The 19,682-nt window shown below is 38.1% G+C and overlaps 2 protein-coding genes across 2 annotated transcripts in view; one reads left to right on the top strand and one right to left on the bottom strand.

The window, feature by feature from the left end:
- mcph1 (microcephalin 1) overlaps positions 1–19,682 on the bottom strand; it is a 298,002-nt gene that overhangs the window by 83,188 nt on the left and 195,132 nt on the right. The window lies entirely within an intron of this gene.
- The window catches only part of LOC125452772 (angiopoietin-2-like), an 82,909-nt gene continuing 63,266 nt past the window's right edge, over positions 40–19,682 (top strand). Inside the window, exon 1 of the mRNA XM_048531598.2 lies at positions 40–780. Within this exon, the coding sequence (XP_048387555.2) occupies positions 499–780 (282 nt within the window). The 5' untranslated portion in view covers positions 40–498. The remainder of the gene's footprint in view (positions 781–19,682) is intronic.

The following is a 19,682-nucleotide window of genomic DNA, read 5'->3' as shown; positions in this document are numbered from 1 at the left end:
CCGGCTGCATTGGTTAGAAACACACTCGTGTATCCGTGTTGTCTAAGGGTGACCTCCCTGGTGGAAGATAACTGACAGCCCTGAGGGAAATGCACACAACACCACTGCAATTCCTGTCAAGTTATCATAAAAAGCTGCATTGATTGAGTCAGATACAGCAGCTTGCAGAAACGTGCGGTAAGGCTTCAGATAAAAGGGCACTTTCAAGCTGGGAAACCAAGCCAGTGGGGAATTGTGTTTGCTTTGCAGCATTGTCTCTGCCTGCGCAACACAGACTGAAAGACTACAGGAAGTAATACAGAACCTTATTACTCCAGTTTTGACAGAACATCAAGCAGTAACAGTTCACAGTACTTTGTACTTGGCAATTTTACCACAGAATTCCAGAGGATAAAAACAGCACAATTGGAAAAAAAATCTTGTGACAGATCTTTAAAAAAAAACTTGGATTGCACTTAATATACAGAGGACTAACTGCACTTTGAACGGACACAGAAAATGTTGATTCCCTCTCTTTTTTTCTTCAGCTGCAGTCTCTCCCTGGGAGCAGGGGGTCACAAAAGTTTGGATAATACTGGAAAAAGGCATTATCAAATACAGCATGGGCCTTGCAGTTATACCTTCTTGCTCCCCGAGGTGGACAACTGCCGCTCAATGGCAAATCATTATGCGCCGAACACGGTGCAAAGGGACTCTCCAGAAACAGATAGTCATGGCTCTTTGCAAAGACTTCGACAACTTGAAAATGTAATGGAAAACAACACACAGTGGCTGCAGAAGGTAGGCTAATCATTTTCTTTTTGGGAAAAGCCAGACATGCTTTCTCTAGCAAGGTAACTTTTTTTTACTTGACAGATTAAAAGCAAAGGAAATGTATAAGTGCACAAACTGTGACAACTGTCAATAATGTGGTGGTCTGATGGAGATCCTAATTTTGTCTTGCCACTCTATTACAACTTAGCTTTGTGAACTACCACAGTATTGTTCCTGTGCTTGTGAACAGGCACAGACATTTGCTAGGTTTAGCTTTGGCTCTTATCGAATTGTTTGGTATTGTGTTGGTCAATGCATATCTTGGTATAGTTCTTAATATTGCACAAATGCTAACATAATGGACCAGAACATATTGGCGACACTTGGGCAAATATCCAAAAGCTGTTTTTTGAAGTAGTCTCAATGTGAATTTTCTTCACAAATTTATTACCGAGCAAATGATCACTACCTTTAATAAATTCATGCTTTGCGATATTGTGATCTTTCTCCTCTTCTTCTGAGTGTCAAATTATGATGAGTGATTGATGTGAAAATTGCGTGGCACAAGTAGCCAAGTTTGGTAAGTCTGTGTATCCACATGTGAGATGGCACTGTTTAGCTTCTTTCTGTCTATCCCTTTTTCAAGAGGAATGCTAATTCTTGTAATAACAGCATAGCCTTAAAATCAAAAAGTAAAACTTGCTGACATGAAAATATACAAAATGTTCTGTACCATGTGCAAACTGTCTAGCCACAGAACACATCACCTATTTAAAAGTACCAAAATAAATGTGTTCATACTACCAAGGTTCATTTTTCCTTCAGTACATTTAAGAATAGCCTTAAGCAAATAAATGCAACATTTTTCAGCATTTTGGCATTTTTCTGCCCAAACACTGTTAATAAAACTTGCTAAAAACAGCAACAAATTCTACTCCTGGTAGCGCATATTTTGGGATGCCTCCTTTCCCCTCAAACCTTATGCTTAAAGTGGCAAAGAAGCTGGATTAGTTGTGCCAGGTTCCCACGAAGATGGTTGGAAACATTTTGCTGGGTGGTGTGCAGGAATGGCTGAGGGCAAATATACACTTGTTTAAAAATTCCCTTTCTGCTTTGTTGTAAAAATACCTGGTCTCAAATTGACAATTTCCAGCAGCAGCATCACAGATATTCAGACCAGTGTGCGATGGGTCACTGATGTATCCAGCAGTACTCACTTTTTTTCCTCTCTGTTTCAATAAGGCTAAAAATAGTTATGTAATTCCCAGGAGAAACCCCTTATATTCCTGGGCCATAACATGATTGGACATTAACCCTTATTACTAACCATTTTACCATTAATGTCAAAGTATTAAGAAGTTGTCATCTGCAGGTTAGATTAAAACAAAGCAGCAATGAACTTTACAATTTGTTATGGGAGTTATGCCGACAAAGTTTTGTGAAATGGATTACTTTCTACAAGTGAAGTATATTGGTAAATCATGAGATTTCTACAGATATGAAAAAGAGTCAAGAAAAGTATTTAAATAGTTGTGTACTGTAGCACTTGATCAGAAGGAACAATAGGTTTCTTTAACAGATAAAAACAGAACTTGCTAGAAAAACTCAACAGGTCTCGCAGCATCTGTGGAAAGAAAGCAGAATTAATATTTTGGGTTCAGTGACCCTTCTTCGTAATAGGTTTCTTCATCTGTTTACACAAATAAGTGCAGTATTTTATTCTGTGGCTATACATTGTCATTTTACACTCACATGTAGCTTGTATGTATCAAGTAACAGCCTTCATTCTTCTCTCACTACAGTTGAGAAGTAATAGGCTCAATGCACACCTGTAGTATACCAACATGACTCCTTCATGTGGTAAATTAGGTCTTCCTAATTGTGAATCACAAAAAAAGGAGAAGCTATTTGGCTAATCGTATAAATGCTAGCTCTGAAAGAAAAGCTATTCAATTGGTTTGACTCTTTCTTTAGAATATATATGTATATTTTTCTTCTGAGAATTTCTTACGAAGCTGTTCCCATTGCCCTTTCATATGATGCATTCCTGATCATAAAAGCCTGCTGCACAAAAGTAACAACTTGCTCCACAAAACAGTACAAAGATTTTCTCTGGTAAAATACTGGTGAAAACATCTGCACACAATTTGTTTGTGCACTAAACAAACTGGACAATAATTGTGAAAACAGTGCTGGCAGGAATTTCACTTAAATATTTTGCCCCCAGTAAGTCCCAGTCTCAGCTGAGTGCATCTGGAGGGTAGCTTGAGGACCAGGTTTGACAATCACAGAGGGAATCAAGTAACACCTCAAATCTTTGCTATACATCTTACCACACCAAGCCTTATCAAAACAAACATTTTGTAAATTAATTAATAAAATACTGAGGTTAATTCTAAGATGGAACAGTTGGATTCCAGCACTACTAACTAAGTAAGTTGCACTGCAGGATTGTACTGTTTTGCATGTAGAGAAATATTTCATGATAACATTACTGGTGTTTTGTTTAAACATTCTTAAAATATAGCAATTGTAAATGTGGAAAGCAAAGTGTCAGAACATGTACAAGGAAAGCATGGCAAAGATAAATATTAGCAATTGCAGAGACCTAGAACAAGACTGCTTCTTCCAGCTAGGAAATAGAGAATGCAGGACAAAGGATTTTTTTAAAATGGTGTATTTTGAAAAGAAATTTATGTCACAGCATTGTAACTACAAAACCAAAGTTGGCAGAAGTATTTTTAGCAAACAAAAATGTTCTCAAGAAAAACACACTGGATTTTGGTTAACTGTTTCCTGCTGTCAGCTGCACAATTGTCATGGATGGCAATTCGCCAAGTTAGAAGAATGATACAAAAAATTAATAGAATATGTCTAGTATTTCCCTTGATATACAAGATTATTTCTAATAACCACCCTGTGTTGTCTCTGAAGAATGTATCAATTCCTTATGGGGAATAATTGGATGACAGTGTAATTATGGATTCTGTTGTGAGAACATTGTTTTGGAAAACCTTCTTTATACAGAATTTTTGGAGGAAAAAAATATTTGCCAATTGATGATAAAAGCCAATAATATAGCATCTTTACAAGAGTAGTTAGTCAAAAAATGGAAGCCGACAAGTTACAGGGTTATGAGAAGAAAACGAGGTTGTTTGATTATACTTGAAACTGTCATGGAGTTGACACGATTGACTGAATTGTCTTTTTCCATGCTGTATACATTTATGGACCTCAGAAAAACAGTACCCAAATTTCACAGTTAATTTCTATTAAGTTCGAATGTATGCCCTGTTAAGAATTATTCACTTTAATTCCCCATGGAAATATTCCTGGTTGTTACTCTGAGTTTGCTAGTAGGATTAGTTGGCTCTGGAATGGCTGGTCAGTAAACTCGAAGCTTCTCAGCTCACTCATTTGTGTCTTGGCTGACATACACAGAATGGACCCAAGAAAGCTTGTCAACAATACTGCTTCAATATGGTTCTTCCCATTTAGATGTGATTATTAAAGTCAGCAGGCACTTACCTCAGCTACGTCAACAGCATTCCTTATTTTGATTAGTGTAGTGGAATTGCTAATCTACAATCAGCAGAGAAGTTATCTGGTTAAATGGTATCTTATGCTGTGCAGTAAATTGATTGCTGCATCTAATCTGCTGGTGTTACGTTTAATATGCCACCTTCCAACTAGCAAGGCTTCTCTGCAAATGCACAAACTTAATTTTTTTTCAAAACTGGCAGCTTTACAATCCTGATCTCAACAGAAGTTACCAGTTAGATTACTGGCGTTAAGAGCTTGCTTAGCTCTGCAACACATTGGCTTTGGTTTTGCAAAATAATCTTTTGTCTCACCCTCTTAAAATCTGAGCAACATTTGGATGATTAGAGTGCTTTAACCTAATGGGAATTAAAAGACTTGCATTTATATAATTTCTTTACACTTTCGGGACTTCGCAAGGTGTTTTAGGTAATAAAGAATTGCTTAAGTATACTCACTTTGTAAAGTAGGAAACGTGGTAGCAAAAAGGAGCATGTTCCAACTAAAAGCAACTAAGATAATATGGTTTGATTTTATGTTGTTGATTGAAAGATAAATATTGGCCATAACACTGAGGATAACTTTCATGCTGTTCTTCAAAATGGTGCTGAAGGATCACCACAAAGAGCAGATGAAATCATACTTCAATGTTTCATCGGAAAGATGGCACCTCTGACAGTACAGCACTCCCTCAGTACTGCACTGGAGTATGAGCTGTGAATTTGTGCTTAAGGTGTGGAGTTGTATTTGAACAACAACCTTCTGCCTCAGAGGTGGAAGTGCTACAAAGTGTGCCATGCCTGATGCTTGGAAGTGTTCACATTTGAAATGCCAGCAGGTGCACAAAGAAAAAAATGTGTGAAGGCTATAAAAAGAATAAACAACATAAATTATCATCGTGTTTCTCATTATCTGTGAAATTTCACAAATTTGCTTGAGACTACAGTCAATCGAGAACCTACGTGTGTGTATGCATTGATATCTATCTATCTACATTGGAACATGAAATGTATGTAGTAAAGATTTAAAAAATAATTATTTATGTTTTGATAATGAAGATTCGTTGAAAAGATGTGAAAACAACAAGTGCTTAACATGTTGCTTCTTAAAGTTGTGTTTATTTTGCAGATATAATCTTGTTCTTGCACAGCGATGTTGTTAGTTACAGCTTGGTATTAAGAAAATAAATTCTTTCAAATGGTTATCTCCAAGGGATCTGTTGTTCATGCCTTCCATGTAAGGAGACTGGAATTTAAATATTGCTTCCCTTGTTCTGTCTGTTCAAGCAGATGGCAGCATGTCAGCTTAAATAATTGCTGCAAATATTGATAGATTGCTAGATTTCTCTAGGGTTAACAATACCTGATGTCAATGGATAAGAATTAAAATATTTTCAAAATACGCTCCAGAGAGTGCATAACCCAAATATTTATATAACAACACATAGCTGTAATGATAATCTCTTCATCTCGACAGGCAGTCCCTTACTGCTGAGTCAGATCTTTCCTGTTTAACACTTCTTCAGTTTGTCACCTGTTTTATATCTTCAGCAACTGGTTGGCAGAAAATTTGGGCTACAGACTACTTTATTATTTTGCTTGGCAACATAATTCAAAATTAGGGAGACAAGTTAAATAATTTAAAATGGCATTTAACAAACATCTGGTACTGACATGTACAGTTATTTCAAATAAATATATATTTTTAAGCAAATGTAGTGGAGATATGAATAATTTATTTGGCAATGGCTTTTTTAGCATTCCACTTCATAGGAACATTGTGGTTTCAGGGCAAAATATGAACTATACATCTATTGGAGAAATGTGCTGCTAAATCATTTAATCAGAAAAGCTTCAGAACAATAGCAAGCTAACTTACTTGACATACTTAAGACATGCAGCATTTGTTTTGTCCTTTTCATGTTCCTTTTAATTGTCAGTGAAAGATTTTGACAGCAATCATTGCTATGGTATATGCCACGACGATCCAAGTTCCTTCAGTACAGATTTCTACTTGTGCACTTTCTTGCACAGGAGAGTTACATTCATTTAAAATAACATTTAGAAAATAAAGCATACATCAAAAAGTTAGAGATTTCAAACAAACAATGAAGTCACTTGGATTACTTGAAGTTTCCCCTGCAAAGATCTATCTTTTAAGTTGTGTCACTGAGGATTTCCAGCATTAATGGTCAGTCTATAACAGGATGATTCCTAGTTGCAATTGAAGTTTGACTACACTCCTCTAATTACAATACACAGAGCACACCATGACAGAACACCCTGGAAAACATATTCAAAAATCAATGTTGGAGAAAATTAAAATTACTGCAGATGATGGAATCTGTACTGAAAACAAAAAACGCTGGTGATCACAGCAGATCAGGCAGCATGCGTGGAGAGAAAGCAAGCTAATATTGAGTCTAGCTGACTCTTTATCAAAATATCAGTAACGCTGAAGTTGGAAATGTGAAATTAAAACAGAAATACTGGTGATATCTATGGAGAAAGAAACAGTATTAATGTTTCAGGTCAATGACCTTCTATCTGCTGGACAGTGAACGAGGAGGAGGAGGAGGAAGGATGAAGAGAAAGACCAATATCTTCCCATCAATCCCCATGTAAGGATTTACAGTGAGAACCAAAAAAAATTAAACTTTTTAAACTTCTGTCCAAACAGTAGATAGTACCAACAATGAAAAGGAAACCCAAGCCTCAAGAATAAAAATGATTTCACATTTATTTTAATTTAGTAGCTTATAAATTATGAGCAATGTGTTGCCATTGGTAATGAGTAACCATGCTGGGTTGGGGTTTGTAGAAGACTTGTGACTCTAGGGGAAATTGGAGTTACTACAAAAGACGATTGTAGCCCAAAAATAAGAAGAACATTTTACAGAACCAACTTATGATTACTAATCTCACAAAAATAAGACGTTAATGCTACCTGAATCTTTCAGTATTAGCAAGGGTGTAGTATTTGTACTGGATGTCTGTCATGTGACATGAAGCAGCCCACATTCAAATTTAACAAGATTTGGACAATATCCAGGCTTCGGCTGACAAATGGCAAGTATCATTTGCGCAACACGAATGCCACGCATTGACCGTCTCCAGTAAGAGACAATCTGACCACCGCTCTTCGACAGTCAGTGGTATTATAATCACTGAATCCCCGATCATCAATGTCCATACAAATATAATGGCTACAACAGCAGTCAGAGGCTAAGAATACTGCAGTGAGCAACTCATCTCATGACTCCGCGAAGCATCGCTACCATCTATAACGCACGAGGGGTGAGATAGAATACTTCCCACTTTCTGGAAGGCAGCTCCAACAAACACTCAAAAAGCTTTGACAGTGTCCGGGACAAAGCAGCTGTATGAAATACGTGGCTGTTCCTTCACTGTCACTGGATTAAAATACTGGGATTCCCTCCCTAATGGTATTGTGGGTTGACCTGCAGCATATGGATTGCAGTGGTTCAAGAAGGCTGTTCACCATCATCTTATCAAGAGCAACTAGGCCAGGCAGTAAGTGCTGGTCAGCCGGTAATGCCCGTGCCCCATGAATAAATTTTAAAAAAAACTTGCTTCATTTCGTTTCCTGTATTACAATAATAGGCTTCAACGGAATGACAGTAATGAATAGGAATCACTATTTTATGTCTTGGTCTATGAGTAAGCAAATGCAGTGTATTTTTCTGGTATTATCTCTTCATTGAATTACAGGTATTAAATGTGCAATAACTTTCAAGCTAGTACAATTTCTTCATAACAACTGGATGAGCTTTTCAAAAATCCATACCTTTGATGTTATAATGATGCCACATTTTGAGCAACAAGAAGTAAATGTGATAACCAAGTGAGCAACAATGAATAAGCTCCCATTTCAATCCATGTTGGTCATCAGAAAAAGTGACTTTAATTCTTTAAAGTAGGCAGCTATATCACACTTCAACTAATTAGTACGTCATTAGCTCAAATTATGGAGCCAATTACCAGATTTTGCATGAAAGCAAAAACAATTTTATTACTAGCCTTGAAAAAAGAACATGACATCAAACACACAAGAGATTCAATGCTTAGAAAGGAGACAGTGCCTTCTTTTTAAGAAAAGGAAGATCAGTTATAGAGAGATAGTAGGAACTGCTGATGCTGGAGTCTGAGATAACAAGGTGTAGAGCAGGATGAACACAGCAGGCCAGGCAGCATCAGAGGAGCAGGAAAGCTGATATTTCAGGTCAGGACCCTTGGGTCTTTCCTGCTGCACTGATGCTGCCTGACCTGCTGTGTTAATCCAGCTCTACACCTTAAGATCAGTTGTAGGTTGTTTAAATTGTCCTTAGAACTCATGGATGTTAGATTTTAATCTGAGACCATAACTGTTTAATTGATGCCTGGTGGTAAAATTTATATGTACCCTTGAGTACTCAATGAATGGATGGCTTGCCTTTTGTGGCCATTATCATGGAATTAGAAAAACAGTAGAGAAAGAAAAAATATTTCCAGTTGTGCTTGAAGCTGTTATCCATTCTCTTTCTCTATCTCTTTGCCAAAAACCTTAGCTGAAACACTGGACCCGAAACATTAACTCTGTTTTCTCTTCGACAGATGCTGCCAGACCTGCTGAGCTTTTCAAGCAACTTTGTTTTTGTTCCTGATTTACAGCATCCGCAGTTCTTTTGGTTTTTATTGTGTATTCCCATATCTGCTTCACTTTTTTTCAAAACTAAAGCTGGATAACCCATGTGACTTTCAACCCAGCTATGTGAAACTTCCAGAAACATGTTAATTAGCCAAGAGAAGCTGATTCTGAGTTTCAGTGATTTTTTTTATAATGATGTTAATTTTACATCAAATTGATTCCTGATCATTGATGGCGTCATGAGCTTGTCTGAACTTGATCAGATGACCACAGTGGCATCTGAAGTCAACCATTTTCCTTTTTTAATACAGATGTATTTTATGAAAGTTCAAAATATTAAAATTAGACGATATTCAAAAATTGATACAGCATTTTTACCACTATCGTAATGCATGTAGATGATGTATTGTCAGATTTTTATTATTCATGCATGAGATATGGGCCTCTCTAGCTGGGCCAGGATTTATTGCCTATCCCTAGTTACCCTGTTGTGGGTTGAGCCACAATGCTGTTAGGAAGGAACTCCAGGTGAAATGCTTAAATTCGATGAAATTAGTTAAACGTATTGAAGAACATAACATAGTGGACAGTGAATATTTTTATTCATATATGGATTCTTGTAAAAATGTATTTATTAAGGCTCTACTCAAGAGATTATCGTCAAAAATGAAACTAAATAGTATTGGAGATAACCTTTTGACAAGGGTTGGTAATTAGGTGAATGGTAGAAGACAGAGTAGGAGTCACAAAAGCATTCTATTATTGGTGAGTTGTGACAACTGGTGCTCTCAATGGATCGGTATAAAACATGTATATTTGGAAATAAAGGAATAGAATGGCACATATTGAAATTGGTACATTACACCCAGTATGGGAGTAGGAAGTTATAAAACAAATCGAATCAGTCGACACAACTATGGCATTTGGGTTCAAATGAAACTGGGAATGTTGTTATTTTCAAAACAAATATTAATTTGTGGAATGTTGACCTTGTGTCACAGTAGACCATACTATGGGATTGACAAGAACATATTGGTTCCTCTCCCTCCTACTGTTCTCTCATTATCAATGCATTCTGTGAGGCACATGATGAATTAGGAAAGCAGATTTCAATCTGTTACTCAATATGAAATTTATTCTCAGATTGCAATATTCCCCATCAAATACCCAGTGTCCCAAAAGTTACCCTATTATGTGCTTGAAGTACTTAACAAGCTTTGCTCTTCACCTCTGTATCCTTAGCCTTCATGATATAATGAATGTGCTTCTTTTTTCCTACCTCACTCCCTCCCCGTCTCCCACTTGAGAAAGTATAAATTTTCAACAGATTGTGATGGGTTATGATGTATTGAGGAACCAACCATTTCAGACCAGAAGAAACACAAATCAGAATATTTCCTTAAACTTGAGGGGTTAGAAACTGTGAAGGAGCAAAGGGATTTGGGATCCACGTGCATATAAAAGCACGTGCAAAGATACAAAACATAATCAATGAGACAACAGAATCTTGGTCTTTATTTCAAGAAGATGCTTCAGAAGGAAAATAGGTAACATTTAGAATCTTTACGTAGCATCTGGGCACAATGGTAAAGTGCCACCGAGATGGCATCCTTTGAAGTTGTATTATTGGCTTTGATCCCACGAATTCATATCGGAATGAGAGAATTGCGGGCTAGAGGGAGGAAGTCACATTTCATGGCTATTATAGTGGAAGAGTGAGATTGACAATACCTTGAATTGTGCACAGATAAGATTGTTACACGTTTCACTGTATATGTAATTCTTTAAGCCATCTTAAATCAGAAACCACACAAAAGCAAGATATGGTTTATTTTCCTTGTGAACAATCCTGGAACACTAAGCCAGCATGTCAAATTTATGATCCCAGTGTAGATAATCATGAAAAGATTTCTAAATGGGTGCGGGAGTTTGATCCAGACATGAAAACGCTACGTATCAACTCAAAAGTCATGGTTGCATTCTAATAATAAAAGGAAAACTGGCTTCTTGCGATTGAGAGTGAAAACTCTGTGATGAAATACTGAGTCATGCAGATCAGGTTCATTAGAACAGAAGCGATAGAAAGAGAAGGTGAGACTGCATCTTGAGACTTTTGTGCTAAGGCTTCATTTCAATTTCACTTTCTTGCACTGTTCACATATTCCTCCATTCTCTTAGCACATCAGAAATCCACAGATCTCTGCCCTAACCAAAAGATATTAAATAGAAGTATAAATTACTCATCTCATCAAACTTACTCCGCCATTGTGGCAAACCAGATTGTGGCCTTAACTCCACTTCTTGCCTGTCAATCCGCAATATGTCAAACTTCAAAATATTCAAGCATCTAGCCTCCATTAGCTTAAATGGAAGAGAATTCAAAGACTAATGACTCCCAGATAAGAAATTCTCTCTATCTTAAATGGGAGACAATGTAATTTGAATCTATGCTCCCTAATTCCTCTAAAGGAAAATTACCTGTTGGATCCTCAAGCATCCAGCCCTTGTTGAACAGCCTCAGGATGATCACTGCTAATTCTTCTAAAATTTTGAGTTTTGGCACAACCTGCTCAATTTTTCCTTGAAAGACAACCTTTCTGGCCCAAATATAAGCCGAGTCAGCCTTATTTGAGATGCCTCAAATACAAGTATATCCTTCATTATGCAAGAAGTCTAAAACTGTATAAAGTATTCCAATCACACCGCCACCTTGTTGCAAGAATTTCTGACTTGTTCTGTTGGGAATAGTGTGGGAGGCAAGGTTTGGGGCGGCAGTTGAAACAGGTATTCATGATCATATTCAGTGGTGCAGCAAGCTCCATGGGATGAATGGCCTATTCCTGCTCCTACTTTTCTATAGTTCACTGCACCCTTTCCAACAATCTCTTTGCCGTCCCAATCCCTTGCTGTACCTACAAGTTAGCTTTTGTGATTTATGTCCCAGGACAGCCAGATGCCACAATATTATGGAATCCTGCAATTGCTTTTTTTAAATAATATTTTGTTTTTCCATTCTTCACAATAAAGTGGATAACCTCATGTTATCCCAATTATGCCCTATCCACCAAATTAACCTACTTATATCTCTGTAGCGACAAATCACTACCCATGATGTAAAACTAAAAAGTATCCTTTCAGTTTCTAATTGCGACAGGCCATTAGCGGAAAGTGCTGTTATATACACGTCAGGTTGGGAACAGGTTTGATTGTGACAACTCTCAGTTTTTTGGCCTTTCAACACTCTCACATGAAGAGCAATCACTGGGAAAAGATCACTGGAAAATCAATGGAGCTGTATAATCTTATCCCAGCAAAGCCAGTTTCTTAAAATGAGAAAGTGTCAAAGGTTTGCTCACCAACCAAAGCAGAATAACTAACAAAACAACTCAATCCCTGAATTCAAAGGAAATTCACATCTTGTCATTTGTTTGTGGCTACTGTTGTCTCTTTTCAAGACCCAGAGATCTCCCCACCTTAACACTGTCCATTTTTGTATCCCTTCAGAAAGCAAATGATTTCTGGTCATATTAACATTCTGTTGAGCCTCAAAATCTAGATCTTAGGAGGTCTGTTTCACAGTATTGAACAGCTCATATTTGTAAGCAGTTCAGACAATAGATTCTGAATAGCTAAAATATGCTTGTCAAGATAAAACCTAACTTCTTCGGCATACTTTCTTCATAATCCATTGCCTTCACTAGGAATAGGAGGATTTTCAGAACAAAGATCCAGCCTGCTTCACATCAGAACACTTGGTTAATGTTCTAAACATTTCAGTCTAGAGATACCAGTATCTTGAACATGCTGTGACTTACTGGTGAGTTATTTCATTAGTAAAACTGATTTTTATGCTCATCTCTTCATCCTCAAAAATGTTCAGGTCATTTCAACGACCCCCAACTACTGACATCTTCTGCCTGATCCGGAAATAAATGCTTTTTTTGTGTGACTGAGATAAACAGTTCAACTCTACATCTTCACTCTCTGATGAAGGGTCTAGGCCCGAAACGTCAGCTTTTGTGCTCCTGAGATGCTGCTTGGCCTGCTGTGTTCATCCAGCCTCACATTTTATTATCTTGGAATCTCCAGCATCTGCAGTTCCCAATATCTCTAACTCTACATCCAGTTTTCTTTGCTTAAGGTTGCCAAGTGGGGACATCAGTTTAGGGTATTTTATCCAGTGATTCCCATGAGGTCAATTACAGACAAGTTCAGAATTATAGATCTTTCCAAGCAAGGGATTAAAGAACAGAGATGAATCAAGGATGAAACACCTCCAACGGTGTGAGGTAGACTGTATGGAATGATCGCAGGAGGTATAACTTTTGCAGCTGTAGCATTTCAGATAAGAGACTACGGGATGAGATTCCCATCCACCCATCCATCCATTGACCCAACTATTTCTCACATCCGTATCGTTTATATAGATTTAAGACATAGTTAAAATGGAAATATAGAACTAATTTCAATCCAAAGGTGTCAGCTATAAAAACAAAAGAACATAAGAACTAGGAGCAGGAGTAGGCCATCTGGCCCCTCGAGCTTGCCCTGCCATTTAATGAGATCATGGCTGATCTTTTTGAGACTCAGCTCCATTTACCTACCCACTCACCATAACCCTTAATTCCTTTACTGTTCAAAAATTTATCTAGCCTTGCCTTAAAGACATTCAGCGAGGTAGCTTCAACTACTTCACTGGGCAGAGAATTCCACAGATTCACAACCCCTTGGGTGAAGAAGTTCCTCCTGACCTCAGTCCTACATTTGCTTCCCTTTATTTTGAGGCGATGCCCTCTAGTCCTAGTTTCACCTGCTAGCGGAAACAACTTCCCTGCCTCCATCCTATCTATTCCCTTCATAATCTTATATGTTTCCATAAGATCTCCCCTCATTCTTCTGAATTCCAATGAATACAATCCCAGTCTGCTCAGTCTTTCCTCATAATCCAACCCTCTCAACTCTGGAATCAACCGAGTGAATCTCCTTTGCACCACCTCCAGTGCTTGTATATCCCTTCTCAAGTAAGGAGACCAAAAGTGCACACAGTACTCCAGGTGTGGCCTCACCAGGACCCTACACAGCTGCAGCACAGCCTCCCTGTTTTTAAACTCCATCCCTCTAGTAATGGCAGACAAAATTCCATTTGCCATTTTAATTACCTGCTGCACCTGCAATCCTACTTTCAGTGATTCATGCACAAGGACACCCAAGTTTCTCTGCAAAGCAGTGTGCTGCAATTTTTCACCATTTAAAATATAATCCAGTTTCCTGTTATTCCTACCAAAATGGATGACCTCACACTTACCAACATTGTACTCCATCTGCCAGACCTTTGCCCACTCACTTCGGTTATCTATATCCCTCTGCAGACTTTCAGTGTCTTCTGCACCCTTTGCTCTACCACTCACTTTAGTGTCATCTGCAAATTTTGACACACCACACGTAGTCCCTAACTCCAAATCATCCATGTAAATTGTAAACAATTGTGGTCCCAATACTGATCCCTGAGGCACACCACTAGCCACTCCTTGCCAACCAGAATATTTTCTTTTTTTAAAACATCAAGCATCATCACAATGTCCCTGACATAAAAGAACAATTTAGGGTGAAAGACAGGGAATTCCGTAGTAACCTCCTTCCTGAAACTAAACATCTGTCTAACACCCACAAGTTACACGTCCAGACAGAAATACATTTTTGCTGAGGGGATTGTCACTCCAGAACACTCAAGGACAAAGCACTTGTTTGGCACCCCACTCACCACCTTAAACTTAGACATAATCGACGACTGATGATGGCAGTGTGGACAATCTATGGAATGTATTGTGACAATTCACCAAGTACCCTCTAACAGATCCTGACAAACCTGCAATCTTGACCACACGCAAGGACAAAGGTAGCAGATTTATGGGAATATAATCAAATGTCCTCTCCAAGCCACACATCTCTCTGACATGGAACAATACTGATGCTCCTTCACTGTTGCTGGGTCAAAATCCTGGGGCTCTTTTCATAAGCACCACTACCAGATGGACTGTGGCAATTCAAGATACTCACCATCATCTTCTTGAGGACAATTACGGATGGCATTAAACACTACCCTAGCCAGTCCACTCATATCCCATTGACAACAAAATAATTGCAAGAAGCCAAAAGAAAAAGCAAGGAAGGAGGGAAATTGGAAGGGGGAAGGAAGAATAAACAAAATAAAAGATACATACCCTATGTACCCTTCTTTAATAACTTCAGGATATCCGAAAAGACTTGACAACCAAGCTGTGCACAGGATGATTCCACAAATAGCAGTGTTAAATAAAATAATAGTTCATTTTAATTATAGTCCTTGGGAGTTATATTTATCCCTGAGGGATAAATATTGCCACAAGGAGAATGCCCTTTCTCTTAGCCATATTAGTCCTGTGGACTTGTTTTACATCCATTTGAGGGGGAAGGTGAGGGCTCAGTTGGCTGGACAGTTGGTTTGTAATACATGGTGATGCCAACAGCATGGATTCAGCTTCATTCCTGTACTTGTTGAAGTTATCAAGAAAGACTCTCCTTCTCAACCTCTCCCCTCATTTGAGGCAAGGTGATCCTCAGGCTAATTCTCCACCAGTCGTCTCTCTTATGAGAATGTAGCCCTGTCGTCCTCTGGGACTATAGTGACATTATTCCCTCAGTATTCACTTAAAGTTGCAGCATATATTATATGCTTAAATTAAGTGATAGAAGTGGTTTGAGAATAGAAACATTTTATTCAGAGACAAAGTTTTCATTATTGAGCCAAGGCTGACAATTAAGTCAGACAACAAACTTAGGAAGGAAAGAATAATCATGCACGGAATTTTATATGAACAATGAATGTCTGGCCCCTGATAGACAGAAATATGATGAACCCCTAGGATCTCCAGAGTGGACCCCTGAGGTCTCTGGATTGCAGCTTGAAAACATATGCATTGCATCATCCAATTTTATCCCTATTACTTAAGCCAGTCTGTAAACTACAATTATTTAAATTACACAGTAGGGTTGAATTTTATAGCTAAATTCATTATTTGTGCTCATGTTGCAAAGTAGCTATCAGCAGTGATACAATTTAGACAGTCGAGGCAAACAATGAATCACACTAAAGCCAATTTCGGCAATACTACCTTCAGGAAGTTGTCTCACATTGCTTCCCAGATGGTCCCAGTTAAACTACCTGTGAACTTTTAAAATGCATGTATGGAATCCTTTTAATGTTGTGAAGCTAAAGTTTTTGTCTAACATTAAAATAAGGTGCTGGTGGAGCAGCATATCACACATATATTTAAGATATACAGCAAGTATTAGCACTGAATCAGTCTGTGTATGCATTTGTCGACTCCATATTGCAGCTGGTGAGCTACAAGTCTCAGTTTTCTAGCTGCAGTGCAAATACAGATGACGTTACAGTGACAACTTCTTCATTGAGCAATGGATGCTAAACATTTGGTGCATTACGCTCAGTAGTAAAGACAAAAATCAGCGTTCATTAAACTGACAATATTTTTTTAAAACTGTACTTAACAAAAGACAGTTGTAACCTATACAGACCAGGCCAAATTTACCCTGAGGAGCTTGTTTCACACATGGTTTCTATGAAGAAAAATAATTGGTGATATCAACAGTAAGTGTTGGAAATGAACACATTAGTCAGAATAGATCTTTTTCTATGTATGTAAGTGCATAATATGTGCACAGATGTGCTACAAACATAATGATGAAACAAATTCAATTATTCAATACAAAAACAAAATACTCTGGACGCTGGATATCTGAATAAGAACAAAAAGGTCTGGAAAACTTTAGCAAATAGGGCAGCATCTATTGAGAAAATGGGATTAATGTTTCAGGTCAATGACCCTTCATCAAAAATGCAAGAGATTTTTTACCTACTGGATGGGGAGACGGTCCACAAAGAGCAAAGCAGAATGTCTGTGATAATGTGGAGGTTAGGGAGATGAAGTAGTAAAATATTTCAATAAGCGACAGCCAAGGGTGGTAATGAATATAGTGAAGAAACAAAGGTTGTGTCAAAGTCAGGTGTGAATTGCTACATAAAAACCATTGGAATGCAACTTGAAGGCATTAAACAAAGACTAAGACTGTTCCAGCATGCGGAAAAAAGGGAACAAACCAGTATAAAACAAGAGGCAGTGGTTAAGATTTCAAGTTGTTGAACTTAATATGATGTCAAGAAGGCAGTTGAGCGCCAAACTGCAAAATAACAGATTATTCTTCAAACATGAATGAGGCAGTTGTAGCAAGCCATGGGAGTAAAACAATTAAGATTATAAGTAATTGCAAACTCAGTTTTAGCTTACAAACTGAGTAGAGATGCTGAGTAATGTAGTCACCCAACCCGTTTGCTCTTCCCACTGTAGTTAGGACTTTGTACTGAGCAGCAATTAGGACAGACCAAAATGAAATTAATACAAGTAAATTGTTGTTACACTCAGGAGTGTTTAGGGCTTGATGAGTTAGAAGGAATGAGGTGAAAGGACAGATGTTGTATTTGATACACATGCAAGTAAAGGAGCTTGGGATGGCTGACGAATGGACAAGTGAGTAACAGGAAAATGTCCTGAAGTAAATCTGAAAGGAGAGGAGAGAGGAAGATCTGTTTGATAGTTGTGTGCTGGTAGAGATGGCTGATCAATTGAATATGGAGGCTGATGTACTGGGATGGTGAAAACAAGCATGATGATGGAACCCCATCACTGCACTGAGAGAGAAAGAAAGGGATGACAGCAGAGGTATGTGGAGTAAATTGGACATTTTGAGGGACACTATCAACCAAAGTGTGAATCCTTGACTGAAGAAAATTAAGATATGTCAGAAGCACAAATTTGGAAGGTAGCACCATTGGAACAGGCGCAACGGAGACACTGAAACTGGAAGAATGGAATGGAGACCTTTCAGGAGGTCGACCCGAGGAACTGTGATCAAGGGAGCTGAGAGAGCTTGGAGTGAACATCAGTTGACAGCTTATCTCCAAAAAGTGAGAGACAGAAGTCAAGGACAGAAAGTGAAGATACAGTGGTGGGCCAAATAAGGGAGACAGAAAGGTGAAAAAAAAATTAGCAACAAATCAGTGACATTTTCTAGCTCATAGCTGGCACTACTATGAAAAAGAAATGAAATACTGCAGATGCTGGAGATCTGAAATGAAAACAGAAAATGCTGCTGTGGCAGCAGCTATGGAGAGAGAAAAGTTCCCATGTAGAGGCTGATATGACTGTTCATCAGAACGTTTCAGCGCCAGTAGCAACAGATTTATTTGGAGGCACTAAATGGAGTTGAATGTGAAGTTGTTCAGAGTGAGAACAAGCACACCTAGGCAGATGGTGGTAATGGTGGATGGACACTGACAGTGTCTCTGTTTGCAGAAGATAGGAAACTCTGAGACTGTCCTGCTGAGCAAGATGGTGCAGAGGGATCAACATCGATGATGAAGAGGAAAAAGTAAAGAGCGTGAAACTGGAGATGTTTGGGGAAGCAACGTCTGATCTTAGAAGAGTCAAGCATGTGGATTAGAAGAGACTATACTGGGAAGAAAGAATGGAGCTGAAGTAGGAAGTTCCGTGAGGCAGGAACAGGCTGAAATAATGGGACAACGAGAGGAGCATTATTCATGGATCTTGGGAATGAGGTAAAAGATGGCCATACAAGGTTTGGGTTATGATTTTGGGGGTAACGTGGGCAAGGCCAATGATACAAAGTCAGTGATAGTCTAAGATATAATGGCCTGATGTTTGTTAGGTCATGGTCTAGAGGAAGTATCAGTGAGTTAGCGTTTGACTTCTACTAGCTAAATATCAGAGCACTAGGCAACAACAGTGTAATTCTTTTCAGGAGGTTGATAAACTGTGTCAGGGTTGGACCTCAGTGAATGGAGTGCAGCAAGTATACAGGATGACTGGCTGGAGTGAGTGACAGCAGCAGAGAAATCAAGATGACCAATGCTGCAATATCAAAACACTGTGGATGTTAGCAAAGTGAAATAATTAAGAAAAAACACTCCAAAACCACTTAATTTTACATTCTTGTGAAGATTCCATTTACTCAGAAATGGAATGGAACAACTTTCAATCAAGGCTAACACAGATACATTTACATTAAACTGCTGCACATCCTTACCTTTCCAGTTAAAGAATAACAATGTATTTAACAAAATGCATGATACTTCATGGTAATTTATTGTACATATAGCCCCATGATATATTACTGAGAGCCATGATATCGGGGTTTTTCCATTTCTCAATTTTATTTAAAAGGTTTACATTTCCCCTGATTACTGTATCTCATAGATTTTTTGATCTTAATGACACTTTCCATGATATATTGAAGATTACTGTACCTTTGTCTGCTGAAGGTGGTTTGGAAAACTCAGGGTTTAGACACAGACAGTGGTGCTTAAGAACAGATCTGGAATACAGAAACCAGGCTTCAAATGGCATGCAGAAAACTACAGATTCCCAATAATAAAAATTCCAATTGGATTCTTGGAGGCTTTGCTGAGAAAAAACAGAATCATTGGCGCTTCCTCATCTTAGGCTAAACTACATAAAATCTTTGCCACACAACTTCACTACTTATAAAACTCTGAATATTTCTTATTTATATGTGTGGTGTTGTGCCAAGTGTAAACTAAATTATTTTGTAAGAGATGCAGTTTTGTAGACCTTAGTAACTTTCACACTATTAAGTTCACTACTGGT

This window comes from Stegostoma tigrinum, chromosome 4, assembly GCF_030684315.1.
Source record: "Stegostoma tigrinum isolate sSteTig4 chromosome 4, sSteTig4.hap1, whole genome shotgun sequence".
Lineage (NCBI taxonomy): Eukaryota > Metazoa > Chordata > Chondrichthyes > Orectolobiformes > Stegostomatidae > Stegostoma > Stegostoma tigrinum.
The sequence above is the reverse complement of the archived record's forward strand: the minus strand, read 5'-3'. Positions and strand labels throughout refer to the sequence as shown.